The sequence below is a fragment of the Eretmochelys imbricata genome, chromosome 1, assembly GCF_965152235.1.
Source record: "Eretmochelys imbricata isolate rEreImb1 chromosome 1, rEreImb1.hap1, whole genome shotgun sequence".
Classification (NCBI taxonomy): Eukaryota; Metazoa; Chordata; order Testudines; family Cheloniidae; genus Eretmochelys; species Eretmochelys imbricata.
The window spans coordinates 256,560,039-256,573,216 of record NC_135572.1 but is presented as its reverse complement, the minus strand read 5'-3'; the positions used below and the strand labels follow the sequence as shown (position 1 = coordinate 256,573,216).

At 42.5% G+C, this 13,178-nt stretch overlaps 1 protein-coding gene across 3 annotated transcripts in view; it reads right to left on the bottom strand.

Annotated features, from left to right (window-relative positions):
* Positions 1-13,178, bottom strand: part of KDM7A (lysine demethylase 7A) — a 96,921-nt gene that overhangs the window by 38,209 nt on the left and 45,534 nt on the right. For all 3 annotated transcript variants that reach the window (XR_013347310.1, XM_077828236.1, XM_077828250.1), the window contains exons 7-9: positions 12,465-12,627; positions 10,774-10,861; positions 8,903-9,009 (exon numbers count right to left, since the gene is read on the bottom strand). Coding sequence is in view for 2 of the 3 variants with exons in the window: in XM_077828236.1 (XP_077684362.1) it covers positions 8,903-9,009; positions 10,774-10,861; positions 12,465-12,627 (358 nt within the window). In the remaining variant the exon portion in view is untranslated. The remainder of the gene's footprint in view (positions 1-8,902; positions 9,010-10,773; positions 10,862-12,464; positions 12,628-13,178) is intronic.

The following is a 13,178-nucleotide window of genomic DNA, read 5'->3' as shown; positions in this document are numbered from 1 at the left end:
AGCTTCAAAGCAGCTCTGTTTCTTTTTTGTCAGGATGCTCTCTGCTCTTTGAAGGGTGGAAGTGAGGAGGAAAAGAGCAGGGGGGCCCAAAGGTGCAGCAGAAACATCTCCCAGCTAGCCTACCAGCTATCCCTTGTAAAGGGAACCTGCCATAACCAGCTGCAATGCAAATGTATTCCATGACTGTGGCACTCTGTACCTCAAAACAGCACCCTGAAACCCCCATATTCACCACTATCATATAATTATGATATGTTACATACAAAGTATGCCTTGTGAGATATCATTTTAGAAAAGTCTTGATTTGTTGAACATTAATACCTGTTGGATTGTATGTGTTGTCATTCTGTGTGAAGTTGTGAAGTTTTGTTATGTGTATGTTACTGAGGTATGTTGTGATGTTAGGAACACCCACCACCACCCTTTCCAAGTACAACAATGGAGTAGCCTGATGGGCTGATGGCTCATTAAAAAGAATCCACTACCTCAGGAACTGTATACAATGGAGATTTCTCAGAGAGAGCATGTGGACAATGGAGAATGCTTGACCAATGGGGGAAGACCCCCACCTCATTAGGATAGATCTCTCCAGAAAACTGGAAGAAATTATAAAGGAGGGGAGACACATTATGACTTGGCTTCACTGACCCCACAACTCAACAACTGAAAACATGCCTGGGGGACAAAGACTTTGAACAGGTGAGGGAGTCCTGGGCTGGAGGAGAATTCCAGCCTGTGTATTGAAGATCTGTGACGAGTTTGTACTCTCTATCAGGACAAGACACTGCTTGATTCAAATCCTGTCTAGTTTATAGAACTTAGACTGCAAATTTATGTTATTTCTTAGGTAACCAACCTTAATCTCTAAGTTTACTACTTATAATCACTTAAAATCTCTTTCTGTAGTTAATAAATATGTTTTATATTTCACCTAAAACAGTGTGTTTTGGCTGGGAAATCTCAACTCAAAATACCAAGGCTAGTGCATGTCCTGTCCACATTGAGGGAGATGCGGACTGGGTAATGAACTTACGTTCATCAGGCTTCTGACCAGGACAAGGCAGTACTGTTCTTGGGTGCAAGGCTGGGGAGCTGGGGGGAATTGGCTGGAGCCTCTCTATTGTTGGTTCATGAGTGGCTGGGAGAAGCATTCATGTAACTCTGTTGGGTGTGTCCCTGCCTGTGGATGTCTGTGTAAGTGCAGTACCTGCCAGAGGTTTGTAGCTTGTCAACAGCATCACAGTGTGAGAGGGATACCCCAGGTTGGTGGGACAGAGGGCTCAGCGGTCCCACAGTTCAGGTTGCACCCCGGGAACCCCGTCACAATGATACAGTACAGTTGAGAGCTCTGTTTAGGAGAGCAATCAATGATTTTAAAGTTCTGATTGTGAAACAGATCAGTTTAATACATGTTACAACACTCATAGTACCACAGAAGTACCTCTGTCCAGCAAATTGTACAAATTAGTTCAGCACTGAAACTTGGCATAAAAGGTTTCTGTTCAGATACTGATCTTGTTTGTCTAAAAGGAGATTTTTATTGTCATAGCAAAATGACAGAATGAGCATTATACATGACGAATGTGACTCTCTCCAAGTCTTAAAAATATTGATCCATAAAGAGGCAAAAGATCAAAAAGAACCTCATACCAAATGGCACATTGTCTATTCATAAAAGGAATTTTATTGGGATGAGGTGGTTACTCACCCTGTGCATTAACTAAGGTTCTCCAGAATGTGTCCCCCCATGTGTCCCTCCAATGTAGGTGTGGCAGCGCCCCCTGCACCTGAGACAGGAGATCATCAGCAGTGCCTATTGGACTGCACATGCACACCTCCCCTTTCTTGCGCTCTGAGCAGGATGTATATAGAGCACTGTGAGGTCCAACTGCCCTCCAGGTCCTTCTCTGCCGCAGAGCCTATGTGTTGGCTCTGAAGAAGAGGGGAGGAGGGCAGGTAATGGAGCACTAATAGGGACACACACCTCAAAGAACTTCAGTTACTGCACAGGGTGAGTAACTTTTTCTTCTTTTTCAAGTGATGTCCCTATGGATGTTCCACTGTAGGTGACGAAGAAGCAGTGCCCCTAATTGGAAGGCTAGGGCTTTGAAGCAGCATTTATTTCAAATGATAAAACGGTATGTCCTAGGAAAGTGTCTGCTGTGGTGTCGTGAGTAAAGGTGTAGTGATGGACAAAAGTGTCTGTGGATGCCCATCTGGCCACTTTGCAAATGTCAGCAATGGGAACATTACTGAGAAAGGCAATGAAGGTGGAAAGCAACCAGGTGGAATGTGCTCTAATTGATTGTGTAGTTGGTAGGACAGATGTATATGCTGCAAGATCCATTTGGAAAGGCATTGTTAGATGGCTGTGTCCCTGGATCTTTCGGTCCGTGAAAGGAATAAACGTTGTGATTTTCAGAAAGATTTAGTCCTGTCCAGGCAGAAAGCTAATGGCATAGAAGGCATAGAGTAGTGGTGCATCCCATGTGATGAGGAATGCATCTCCCAGAGATACGTGTCCCAGTCCCGCTCTCGAGCGGAATTGAGGACAGTGGGCATTTTATGATGTGTCAAAAAGATCTATGGTGGGGAATCCCCAGCAGTTGAAAATGAGCTGAAGGATTACTGTATCCAGTTCCCACTCACGGTCATGGGAGAATCTCATGCTCCATGAGTCCGCAGTGCTGGCAGTGGTAGCAGCGGTGGCGGCCGGGAGCCCCAAGCCCTTTAAATCGCCACCGGAGCCCCGGGGCTCCCAGCTACTGCTGCCATTACCACAGCAACAACTGGTGGCAGTAGCGACGGCTGGGAGCTCAGGGGCTCCTGCTGCAATTTAAAGGGCCTGGGGCTCCGGCCACTGCCGGGCACCCCAGGCACTTTTAAATTGCCAGGCCCCGGGGAAGCCACCCGTTTTGGCCCTCCTCATCAGCGGCACTGCCGATACAGTCAACTGTGTACTGGCTCTTACTGATATGCTGGACCGGACCGGCTTACTTTCACCTCTGGCTCTAGGAGGTTGAGCTGTAGGGTGGATTCGATTAAGGACCATCTGTCCTGCACTGTATGATTGTGAAGGTATGCTCCCCAGCTGTTTAGAGAGGCATTGGTTGTTAGAATCATCGTCAGCGCTGGTTGGAAGAAAGGATCCCTGACACAGATGTTCTTGGACTGTGTCCATCAGAGTAGTGAGTCCTTGACTCTCATCAGCATGGATAAAAGTTTGTGGAGGCTGCGTCTGTGAGGGACATATACTGTACGGAGCCATGCCTGAAAACACTGCATATGTAACCATGCATGCTTTACCACAAAAGTGGCGGCTGCCATGTGGCCAAGTACAAGAGACAAGTCCTGGCAGAGATCTGGGGGCAGGCTTGTACTTTGGATATAAGATCCACTATAGTTGAGAATCTGAGAGTTAGAAGGAAGGCTCCGGCTTTTATGGCATATAATTGTGCACCAATGAACTCCAGATGTTGTACTGGCATTAAAGTAGACTTCTCTAGGTTCACACAAAGGCCTAGATTCATAAAAAGGTCCATTGTCACCCGGATGGTGCGAAGAGCCTCCGTTTCGGATGGGGCCTTGAGAAGACAGTCTAAGTATGACAACGCCTTATTTCCTTAGGTAGGCAGCAACTACTGCAAGAATTTTGGAGACTACACAAAGGGCCGTCAACAGTCCAAAAGACATTACCTTGTACTGATAGAGGGCGGTGCCCATGGTGAATCGGAGAAACTGTCTGTGGGCAGAGTGTACTGCGATATGGAAAAATAAGTCTTGGAAGTCAAGGGCGGAGAACTAGTCCTCGTGTTCCAGTGCTGGGATAATGGTGGAGGGGGTAAACATCTTGAAGCGCTGCAGTTTGACAAACTTGTTTAGGTTTCAAAGACCAGGATCAGTCGCCAGCCACCGGATTTCTTCTGGGCCAGGAATAAAGGGAGCAGAAACCCTGTCCTCTGTGTTGGGAAGGGACCAGCTCTATGGCTCCCAGATGCAGAAGAGGATTTATTTCTTCTTGTAGAAGGGGTCCATAAAAGGGGTCCTTGAAGAGGGATGGAATATCCTTTCCAACAATTTCCAGAACTCACTTATCCGAGGTGATTAGGCTCTATGTTGGAAAGAACGGAGCTAAACAGTTGCCAAACTAATGGGATGTTGAAGATGGTTGGTATGACTGGCACAGGGGGAGGCTTCTTGGGCGCTTCAATCACACCTTCAAAATTGTTGCTTGGCTGGAGGTTTGTGAGAGGTAGCCCCTTGAGGAGTGGCCTGTCTGCGTTTCGTAGGGGGCTTTTGTTGTTGGTGCTGAGTGTCATACTTCAGCTGGGGAGCGTACTGCAGTGGTTGGGATTGCAGGAGAAGATGACACTTTCCCTGGACATCTCCTCAGCGCAAGTGTGTAAATGTTGAGAGCGGAGAGTAGCTAGGGAGTCTTTAAGGAAGTGTAGGGAGTAATCCGTATGCGCTGCGAATAATTTGGGGCCCTCAAAGGGTAAGTCTTCTATTGTGGTTTGTACCTCCTTAGGAAAGCCTGAGAGGTGTAGCCATGATGCCTGCCACAGGACTACAGCAGTTGCGATGGTGCACGCGGCAGTATCCACAGAGTCTAAAGAAGCTTGTAGGGCTATATGGGCCACGAGGTGTCCCTCAGATATACGTGCCTGGTATTGTTCTTTCTTGGTTTCAGGCAGGTCTTGGCAGAGTTCCTCTACCTTGGAGTAGCTGAGGTAGTTGTACTTGGCCATAAGAGCCTCGTAATTCAATATGTGAAATTGGAACATGGCAGATGAATAAGCCTTGCGTCCAAATAAATCTAATCGCTTCAGGTCTCTGTCCCGATGGGTAGCTCAAGGTTGATATTGCTGTCTTTTTTCTTATACCCCATTAACTAGGGAATTGGGAGTGGGATGCAAGAAAAGAAATCTCATCTCTTTTGTGGGAACATAATATTTTTTGTCTGCCATTTGCGGTTCAGAGGGATGAACACCAGAGTCTGCCAGAGCACTTTCGTGGGATCGAGTCTCTCTGATAGGTAGGACAATTTTTGCAGGGGAAGGTGTGTGCAGGATATTGAGTAGTGTAGTTTATGTTGCTGATCTTTCACTTCTTCCAGAGGAATCTAGGGGGAGACTGCAATCCCGAGAAATAATTCCTGGAAGTGCCTGAAGTCATCAGCAGCAGTAGGAAATGGGGGCATGACAGCCTTATCAGGGGAAGAAGAAGAGAAATGTAGTCCTGGTGGAGCTTTGTCCTCGTGTTCTTCCTCCTCGTCCAGTACCAGGAGAGGTTCAATCTCTGGTGGGTGAGAGACTGATGGAGAAGGCAAAGGTGCAGGTCTCTGGTTCTGCACCATGGAAGGCTTCCCAAACTGTGCCCTGTATGTTGCCCAAGGGACCCAATATGGCCAATGTAGGGGGAGCAGAATGCGGGATTGCATCCACAGTGGTCCATACCAGGGTTGTACATAGTGAAGGTATCTAGATGAAGTTGTTTGTTCCTGTCTGGAATAAGAAGGCGCGATGGAGCCCTCTTCCTCCTAGTCGCTGGGGAAGGGAGGTACTGTCCTCAGGGGAGAAAGGGAGGAATGTCTTGAGTCTGGAGAGGAGGGGGGAAGTCAGGGAAGGTCATGTCTCCTGGAGTTGGTGTTTTTGCTTAGGCAATGTCATATGAGCTGCAGCCAAGTGAAATGACAACCACTGTGGGGCTGAAGTGAGGACACATTTTTAATACCTTGGCTTCAATGTAGATGGCACAGGCATCCTGCATGTAGTAGGCAAAACTGAGCTAGCAGAATTCAGCAGGAATCTTGGACTGTGTTGAAAAAAGCATCAAAACAGATTCCTAGTCCTTAAAACACAGGGCCTTGACTCTCACTTTTGCTTCCAGGATAAATTACAGCAGTTGATTACATCAAAGCTTCAACAGAAAAAATGTCAAGAATTATAGGTGTTTTTGGGCAGGGACCTAGTCCTTTATTTACAATGTAAAGCAGATACCAGGCTTTGGGGTACTATAATAATTAGTAAAAAAGATTGACTAGAAAATGGGAAGGCAAAGGAGTGGAAGTCTGATTACAGACCAAAGTAGAGTTGAGCAGCAATCACCCACAGGACCCCAGTCATAACTCCTTCAGGGAGCTTCCTGTCTGACAGTCACAAAAGAACTGGGTGGAAGGTGGAGGCAGCCAGTAATGTGCAACAGATCAGGAAAGTGCAGATGCAGTCCTTGTGATCTGATCTCCACTACACAGAGGACCAAGGAGGTCTAGGAAATGAGAAATCCTGGGTTCTGTCTCTTGGATCAGAAGGGCAAGAGTTTCTAGCCTGAATGGAGTCTTGAGCACTGCCATCTGTCCAGATCATCAGACTCAGCCCTCTCACCTCCCTAGGCTTCAGAGCCTGAGCTCTAACCTGAGCCCCAACTTCAAAGTGTTATCTACACAGCTATTTTTAGAGTGCCAGCATGAACTCCGCTAGCCTGAGTCTGTCGACCCAGGCTGGAAGGCTTTCTGTTGCAGGTTATGTACACATACCTTCAGAGGATAGACAGGCCCAGGGTCAGGTAAAAGCTCCCCTACCCCCACCATCCACAACCACCCCCCACTTTTTTTTTTTTTGTTTTTAATTACCACAAAGAATCAGGAGCAGAAACTAAAGCCTCTATTCTGACTGAATGGGTGATTGTCTCAAGGGAAAAAGCTTTTGTGATACTGTTCAAGATAATGTTTCTTTTCACTAGGTCTTGAGAGGGGAAACCAGGAAAGTTAGTAGATTGGGATTTTTTAAATCTTTGAAGAAACCTTTGTTTGACATGGTAGTGGGTCAGGTTTTAAAGATATTCTTGAGTCTCTTAGAGAAGATGATCCTGGGTAAGAAGGATTTGTCTGTGGAGTAGGTCTATCTGAGACAGCCCCTCGGGTGGGGTAGGAGAATGTCCTAACCCCAATGGCATGAAAGGAAGACTGATTTCCAGGATGACTGGAAATTCCAACTGTAGCAAAATGAATGAAGCTCCCCTAGCATTTCTAGATAGATTTAGTTAAATCTAAGGACTAACATATCTTTCAAAAATCTTCTACAGACTCAAAATAATTCACCCTCAATAGGGAGCCTGAAGAGGGTTTCGCTTGGAAGAGGTGAACCAAAACCCGCAGTCACACATTTACTTGTGCTAGGGTGTTAAAGACAGACTGACCTGCCAGAGAACTGATGTCATAAGAAGCACTGCAGATACAGCCTAATATCCTCCTGACAGAAGGAAGCTTTTTCTTAGCATCACTCTTTCCAATTGTAGTAGGTTTTTTTTTTGTTTTGTTTTGGTTTTTTTAGAGTATTCAAAAGGAGTGATTGATTGATTGATAGGGCCATATGAGTTGACAACAAATGCTACTTCAGCATATAAAGTACTGGAGGAGGATTCAAGGCTCCTCTTAAAAACCTCTTTCAATCTTGCAGTCCACAAAGTATTGTGAGGATACTGGGTCATCTAATGGGGACGAGAGCTTGGGTAAAATTTTCAAAAGAACAGACATAATTGAGAACCCTAAATCCCACTGCCTTTCAATGGGCTTAGGCTCCTAAATCATTTAGGTGCTTTTGAAAAACTTTACAGTTTAGCATAAGAGCCAGTCAAAGCTGAAGTTCAAGAAGGGTGAATCAATTTTGAGGACATGAGCAAAAGATTCCCATGAAAGGGGAAAATGTCAACGGAAGGGAATAAATGAAAAGAATGGACTTCGTAAAAGTGACACCTTATGAAGAAAGAAAGCAAAAAAACTTTTAAAATGAATTTGTGCTGGCTGTGTCACTAAAAGTGGAAAAAGAAAAGGAGTATTTGTGGCACCTTAGAAACTAAAATTTATTCGAGCATAAGCTTTCGTGAGCTACAGCATCCGATGAAGTGAGCTGTAGCTCACGAAAGCTTATGCTCAATAAATTTGTTAGTCTCTAAGGTGCCACAAGTACTGCTTTTCTTTTTGCAAATACAGACTAACACGGCTGCTACACTAAAAGTGGAGTTTACTGCTTCTACAAGGGAAAGAGACGATCACCAGAAACAATATCCCATGTAAGTTACTTGAGCTCTTTAAAGAGGGTTACACTGGATCAAGAATTTCTTCTCAAACACTTAGTTACGACATATAAACACTTCAAGATGATAATGTGAAACCCTGATCTCTTGAAGGTGTCTCTTTGATCAAAGTGAGTCAAGAAACTCACCAAGACAGACAATAGGAAGAGTCTTACAGAGATACATAATGCATGATGTTATGTATCTTAAATGCTCAATATCTTTGGAAGATACCTCATTTAGAGTTGAGCTAGAGGAGCTGGAACACATTTTACAACCACCAGGCTTACCATGGTCCCTTCTCTCAGGGAGGAACTAATACTACTATGTTAGATTTAACCTTCCCAGTAAGATTGTATTGTCCCAGGATTTTAGATACCCAGTGTGTCCAAACTTAAAACTTAATACTGTTTAGAGAAATTTATTTTCACAGGCCAATTATGCTGTTGGCATCTGAAAAAAAAACCTGACATTGAGTTTCACTTCAAATGCTAAAAAAAAAAAAATACCAGAGTAATCAATTTATACATCTAGGCTGAGTTCTACTGTTAGTCATTCTTCACATCAATATTCGGATTTACCATTTACTGAAAGCAAAAATGATTAGATGAAGAACACTGCAGCATTTGCAAAATCAAAAGAACAGATTTTGGTAAACAAATTATACAAGCTTTTCCCAGTTAGGAACTCCTGCCACACAAAAACTATGTTCCCCAGCTCACCCGACTTCCCCAGATTACATATTTGTCATGAGATGGAGACCATGACCTTCCCAGTGTGAAAGAAAGCCAAGATGCTCAAAATCTTATTAAAACACGAAATTAGTTACCTTTCAAAGTTTCCAGTAAGTTTTTGGCCACAAACCAACAGATGGCTTCAAAGAAAGGGAATTTGAAAAGATCTGGGGTTTTTAGCCTTTTCTCCATTTCATAACACCTAAACAAATAATTTAGAAAGATTACTATATGTGTACATTTTAGAATTAATCAGTGCAATATCCAACTCGCACAATGTTCAGAAAAAGAAAACCAACAGGCCATGATAAACAAAACAAATCAAGTTCCACATACTCAAACCCCAACAAGACCACATTTGGACAAGACTGAACTATGATCTTATCCAATCTCTGACTATCAAGTCAGACTACTGTGTGACGGTGCCCCCCATAAGGCTTTATGGAAATATGCTTATGTATATATGACATAATTAGAATATGTTTTATGCTACATATGCCATGGAACATATCTCTGTAAAGGTTATGATCTATTGAATGTATTAATCCTATTTGTATGCATGTATCATTTTTGTATTCGAAGTTATGAATATTGGCTGTGTACTGGCTTGATTTTTAAGTAGCCTTTGTAAAGCATTTGGTCAGCTTCTTGAGAAAGGAATATGTAAATTAAGTGCCCAATCAAGAAGCACTTAAGGGACAATGGATCTTGGAAGGCTCCAATCCACATAAGAAGTGTGCATGAGGATGTTCAAGGTAGCAGGTAAGCAATGGCTGCTGCCTGTAAAAACTGAGTCATGCATGGACATGTGACTTGCCCATGTGACTCCAAAACTCCATCCTGGAGCTGGACTTTGCATAGGAGAGAGGAAGGGGTCTCGACCCATAAGAGAAAGTCTATTTAAGCCCATGGGAGACCCCCTCCATTTTGTCTTCAGCTGGCTCCAGAGAGCCTCTCCACCACCAAGGATACCTGAAAGAAACTGGAACAAAGGACGGTAACTACAGGGGGTGTGAGTGATTGCTGGACCCAGACTAGAAGGAGACTAGTCTGTAAAAGGAACTTTACTGGAACACCACTGAAGGTGAGATTTTGTCTGTATTCAGTTTTCTTAGACATAGACTTGCATGTTCTATTTTATTTTGCTTGGTAATTCACTTTGTTCTGTCTGTTACTACCTGGAACCAAATAAATCCTACTTCCATTGGGAGTTGAGCTTCTGAGTGTTAAAGACAGGAACACTTCTTAAGCTGCTTTCAGTTTAAGCCTACCGCTGTTAGGGGACGTGGTTCAGACCTGGGGTCTGGGTTTGCAGCAGGCTAGTGGGTCTGGCTCAAACCAGGCTGGGCACTGAAGTCCCAAGCTGGGAGGGCAGGGAAAGCAGGGGCAGAAGTAGTCTTGACACATCAGTTGGCAGCCCCAAGGGGGTTTCTGTGATCCAACCCATCACATGCTGCACTTGCAAAAATAAAGTTGGACTTCATAAAACTAGGATACAAAACTAATGTGTAATCTTTTAATAGATGGGATTTAATTGGGATTCCACTGTAACAAATAAAACAGTATGTTTAGAATACAGCTCCACATCTTGGACAACAATTAATATAGCTGTCCTGACAGCAATCCTGACTGAAGGTTGCTCCTTCCATCTCAGAATTTCACACCTGAGCTTGACCAGTTTTAGCAACTTTTTTTTTTATACTAATCTCCAAAGTAGAGCTTGTTTCATTTTAGAATGGAATTAAATTTGTGCAGACCACACATTGGAGACTATTCTTGTTGAAGTGAAACAGATCAAAGTCTGCTTCTGGCACAATCTAACTAAAAAAAGTCAGCAATGTGCATTACCAGAGCCTGTCTCCATTTAATCCCATTTAACAAGCATGATGAAAACTATCTATTAAATAGAAGGATGTCCTGCTTGTGGAGGAAAAGGGTATAGTCAAAACAGACAGATGAAACTAACCTGAGCTGCATGCCAATATTGAGGTTGTGCAAAAAGTTTCCTCCAAAAGCCATACAGTCCTGAGATGTGAGCACAGCATGAATCCAGCCTGAATTGACAAAAAACATGAAACTTAATATACATCTACACTACAAAATATTGTACCTGGGTGTGGGCACAAAGATATCAATTCTGTGTGTATACAAGGCCAGAGAGTTACCATTTGCATTTCAGAAAAATACAAGTTAAAGGGACATTATCAATCTGAAATCTAGGTTTGTTTGTGTTTTTTTTTTAAATTAATAGTAGTTAAAGAAGTTACACCTATTCAAGGCCTTTATGGTTTTAAAACCACATTCCTATTAAAAAACAAAAAACATTTTCTCTCCCTCTGCGCCCCTCCCCCCATTTGGTAAGTGAAAAACCCACAAACCCAAGGAAATTGACTTTCATGAAACAGACTTTACTCAAAGTAATCAAAAGAAAAAGAAAAAAACCCTCTAATCTTTCAGTTCATTGTAATCTTAGGTGTTACTTGTAACAAACAAATATTTCTGTCTGAATGTTTTATCTAACAAGAAATTATAGCCCTATTTAAGTTATTCAGAAAAGAATTAGAAGGTACTTCCACTAATTATCCTAAATCGTAGCCATTATATAATAGCCCAATGAAACTATGATCAAATTAAAACCAAGAATAATAATTACTCTCACACTACTAATTTGTCATGTAATTGGAAGATTGTTCTCATAACACCACAATTTAACATGATGAGCACAGGCCAATAATATTGTACGTCTCTACCCAGCTACTACTGAAACTCAAATAACTTCAAATATGCACACAAAAGTATATATCTGCTGGCTTCTTACTTAAAAGTGGATATAGTTTAAGTTTGCCTTCAACAGCTTTAATTCAGGTAAATAGCATAAACTCATTTTCCTCTTCCCAAACCATTCAACTCTATAGATGTATATTACTGGTAGAATCAATTCAGCAAAGTTCAGTCAACTATTCCCAGACCTGCTGCTAAATATTAGCCAAACCGTTTAATCTCCCCTAGTACTTATCTGTGAGCAACTTCTAATTTCAGGCTTTGAAGTTCATATCTGTTATTTGCTCCTTGTTCAAGAATGGTTTCTTGAACTATGTTTAAGTGATGACCTAGAACATACCCATTAAGCACTAGTTGTCCGAAAGCAAGATTAAATTTGAATTACAACTCCATTTGTGAACATATTTTGGAGGCCACCTAACAATCACAGGAAATGTCCATTTGTACCTGGTCAGAGAGACAGTAATGGCCAAAATGTTGCATGTCCTTAGAAATATTAGAAGTGACTGGACGCCACATGAGAGGAAATGTTTTGCTGCAGAAACAGCTGGCAAATCTCTATCCATGCTCGAAAGTTATCAAGCTCTAATCTTGTCTTTTTCTCCTTAAACATTACTACTATGAATCAAGTAACAAAAACCCAAGTCAATTTCTTAAGAAACTTTCCAACTAGTTAAACATTTTAAAGGGCTGATATTTTGCTCTGTTTGGGTACCAATTCCAAGTATTTTTAAGACAGACAATTTCTTCTTCAAACTTTAGGATATTTCTAAAAATGATAATTTAATACATATCTTGATATCCTGAATTTGCTGGTGATACAATATAAGTGCAAAAAATGCTGGGGGAGAGAGGGGGAAGGAGGTAAAATCTTACCTGTAGGAACAAATAAGGTATGTCCTTGTTTCACCACGCATTTATAACATTTGTCTACCTTATCCCCAAAATACACTTCACTCTGGGTGACAGAGGAACTCCAAGATTCATAGAGAGACAGATTTTCATCAGTAGGTTTGATCAAGTAGAAGATCTTCTCACCCTGTACACAAAAAATATCCCATATGAGGTATGGTACAACTTTTGAATCATTTACATGAACAGTATTATTGTCATGCAAGCCCTGTTATCTAATAGTAATATCCTGTACTTCCATGTGAGTCTCCTAGGTTTTCCAACCCTCTGTGTCACTCTTTGGTCTACCAGAAGCTAACCATGTAGTACATTCCACCCTTTTGGGGTTTTGGGACAAGGAAAGTGCCACATTAAGGAATAATTTATTAGTTCTGGTGGAAGTTATGTCCAGTCATCCTCAGCTACATGGTTGCTGCAACTCAGAAAGCAGTGTGAGCTAACGTTTAAGAAAAATTCAGTTTGTCATTTCATTCATTTTCTCCTACAAAACGTTCAGGATAGCATCCATCTCTCTGCCAGAAAGTGCAGATTGGCATTTTCATTCTAGGGGGTCAACTTGCACAGAGGACTGAACAACAGTGCACAGTCAGTAATCCTCCTCTGTCCCCTTCTCAGATTAACAATTTCATTTAAAATGCATGAGGAAATCCATGAACACAGGTTTCTTTTGTGGAAAGA